A 3,315-nucleotide genomic window follows, 5' to 3' on the forward strand; every position below is an offset into this window, starting at 1 on the left:
AAGATTAGCCACAAGGTTGTCTTGTGGGAGTAAGGACTCGGAAAATGGAATCACGAGAAGATCTCATTGAAAAGGCACTAGGAAGAAGCATATACTTTTAGGTTAACAAGATTCATCTTATTTCCAATCACTGAGTGGGACAAAAACTGTACAGTTTGGGATTTTTAGAGAAAATGCTGCAGAAAAGGTATTTTTTTTAAACAGCAAAAAAGCATAAAAAGCAAAGTAAAGCTATTTTCAAATTATTAAAATGCTGACCATTTATACAGCAAAATTATATTAAAACCAGCAGCCGACAAAGTACGTCCCATCACCATGGGCAAGGGACATGTAAAATGTTTATAAGGTTAACTATAAAACAATTTTACAACCAAAATATGAACAGGCCAATTCAAGTATATATATACAGAATATATTAAAATCATATAAATTATATATTTATACAAAGGGCACAAATATAGCAAAAAGCTATAGTTGATTAAACAGAACTGAGCTTGAATGATACGCTTCTAGAGATGGTAAAATTTTCTCTCAAATTCTTTTTTTTTTTTTTTAAACCTGGATAGATTGATACCTCAGATACCAAGAGTACAGAAAGCAAAAGGAAAACAAAAATACCACAAATCAGTGTTCTCATTCTGTATGAAATGAAACTAGCAGTGGGCGGGGTACATCTCACAAAATTCTGATTTAATTATTTCCATAGTAAACATTTATCAGCTCTCTTAAAAAGTCAGGAATTTCAAGTGATCCACTTCAGATGTACTACCCTGGTGCATATATTTGATTACATTTCAATGTTGTTTGATTTGCAAACATTTGAAAAAAAAAAAAAAAAAAGGGATACAAACACATCTCAATCTGCAAAAAAAGGTGACAGATGGCAGCAAGTTGAAAACTGAACAAAAATACTCAGCTGAACTAGAAACGCTGCTCTCCTTACAGCATTTTGGCTAGTAAGTGAGCTTAAAAAAATAACTTATTTTTAATTGCTTTTTTTATTTCAAAACATAACAGCATATAACCACAATCCATTGAAGCACTTGAGAATCTAAACAGTCCCATCTGTGGGCTTATATTTAAACACGAACTAAGTGCTTTCCTGAATTCAGGTCTATGTAAATAAGTTCTGTATAAGTTGTACCCAAACCTTCCGTCTTGCTGCAGCACCACCCCTTCATTAATGCCGTTTTTAAAGGCTTGCTACATCTCAATTAACCCAATGGGCCTGGGCATGCAAGGAGCAGTTAGGGCAAGCTAAGTTAAGCAGAAATAAAAAGGCCAGACTACACATATATAGAACATTGGCTTAAAAACCAGAACTAGGTATGTAAAAAAGTAAAGCAGTTTTACCAGATGCAGGTTAAACGGGGGGTGGGGGGAAGAAAGAAAGGGGGAAAAAAAAAAAAAAAAATCAGCCATATACCATACGTAATGAACAGTGGATATCTATTACACTGAAAGGAAATCAATGCAAACAGGATTTCCTCAGTTTCAAGTAATCCTTGATGCCTTTTTGGCCAGCTGTGTTATACCATAATAGATATTTTAATAGCTTTTATACTCTACAATTTGGGCAGCTAATTTTTCTCTTACATATCCAATTATCTCTAGTGAACATTCACCTATGGTTGTCCACACATTCTGTATTAGCTCCTTGAGAAATTATTCAGGTTAAATTATATTGCAAATTAAAGACAGTTACATTCTGTACGTTCCTTCTAGATTTGAAAAATAGGTTTTAAAGGCTTGTCAAAGTTTAGAAGAAAAAACCTTTCCATTAAAAAATCTTAGCTTAAAAAAATCATTAAGACACCTTTTTCTGATCCAGGGTACTAATAAAAAGATTACAAATATACTACAATTTGACCAAGAAGACTTCATGAATATGCTGCTTTTGAGCATGCAACACCACTGATATCTGTCAAGTTCCAGGTATCAATGTATCCCAATTCCACCACAGTCCCTCACAATTTCCTTGTCGGTTCCCCCATCCCCACCCTACCACCCTATTAATAACATTATAAAAAAAGGTAAAATCTAGAGTTAGTGGCAAAATCTTCACAGTAAATTGTTAAAGAAAATGTTATTGTGGTCATTGCAAAGTGATATCAGTCAATCGGACCCTGAAAAATTAGCTTGATGCAGTTGTGTTCCCCAGACAGTTGTGTTGCACAAAAAGGGCAGGCAGCATGAAATGCATGAGTACCATGAGGCAGTGGGATTTGAGACCAGTATTTTGCAGATTTCTCAGAGCACACATGTCCACAAGGGGTGAAAGCATGAGTTGGAGGACCAGCATCCACATAAAAGCCCGCTTCACAACCCAGCCAGAGAGGCACATAGGGGCCAATGGTTCTGCACATAGGACATTCCCGCTCATTGGCTTCTGTGTCACTGCGATGTCCCCAGTTGTGATAGCCATGAACATGACCACAGCTGAGGTACGCCCAAGGCTGCTTCTCTTCTACCACATCTTTACGGTTGATGCTGGGAAATGCTAAAGTGTTTAACCCCACAGGACACTGTGGTCTGGCAGCGTTTATCTCCTGTCGCAGAGCTTCAATGTGTTTCTGAGTTGGAGTGTGAAACAGTCCATCTGCCGTTCTCCACAGAAGGGTGGCTCCACACAGGTCAATGAGAGAGCCATCTTGCAGGACGTTGGTCTCGTTTTCTACCTAGTGGTAGAACACAAGGATAAGCAGTTAAGCCTGAGAGCTTTTACAGAGAACTGAGTTCATTCTGTAGATATCTCGCCTTTCTCACCACATCGCTACCCTCCCTAGCATGCCACCTAGTTTTGTCTTATTGTTTCCTTGTGGCCCCCCCATTTGGCTGATTCCCTCTCTTGTCTCTTATCCTATATTTAAGATTATAACGAGCATTGGTCTCTTGTTCTGTGCTTGTACAGGAGGTCCCCAATTTGCAACTGCTACATGCTGTGGCAATACCAATTATTATACACAGTCCTCCTGCCCGTAATTCTTTGGGAAAGGTATTACATTAGTAATCACTAACTTCTTCACAAATACCCCCTACCTCTGAGCACGCTACTTTTACTCTCTAACATTGAGGTGTCCCTCAGGGGTCCGTACTGGGACCGGTGCTGTTTAATGTTTTCATCAATGACTTAGACAGCGAGATCGAGTGCACCCTCAGCAAGTTTGCAGATGACACCAAGCTGAGTGGGGCGGTTGACACACCAGAAGGACGGGATGTCATCCAGAGAGACCTGGACAGGCTGGAGAGGTGGGCCTGTGTGAACCTCATGAGGTTCAACAAGGCCAAGTGCAAGGTCCTGCCCCTGGGTCGGGG

The 3,315-nt window shown here is 39.2% G+C and overlaps 1 protein-coding gene across 1 annotated transcript in view; it reads right to left on the minus strand.

The window, feature by feature from the left end:
* Nucleotides 1–456: 456 nt before the first annotated feature.
* The window catches only part of PELI2 (pellino E3 ubiquitin protein ligase family member 2), a 9,446-nt gene continuing 6,587 nt past the window's right edge, over nucleotides 457–3,315 (minus strand). Inside the window, exon 5 of the mRNA XM_009642197.2 lies at nucleotides 457–2,678. Within this exon, the coding sequence (XP_009640492.2) occupies nucleotides 2,112–2,678 (567 nt within the window). The 3' untranslated portion in view covers nucleotides 457–2,111. The remainder of the gene's footprint in view (nucleotides 2,679–3,315) is intronic.

This window comes from Egretta garzetta, unplaced genomic scaffold, assembly GCF_000687185.1.
Source record: "Egretta garzetta isolate BGI_Z169 unplaced genomic scaffold, ASM68718v1 scaffold647, whole genome shotgun sequence".
Classification (NCBI taxonomy): Eukaryota; Metazoa; Chordata; class Aves; order Pelecaniformes; family Ardeidae; genus Egretta; species Egretta garzetta.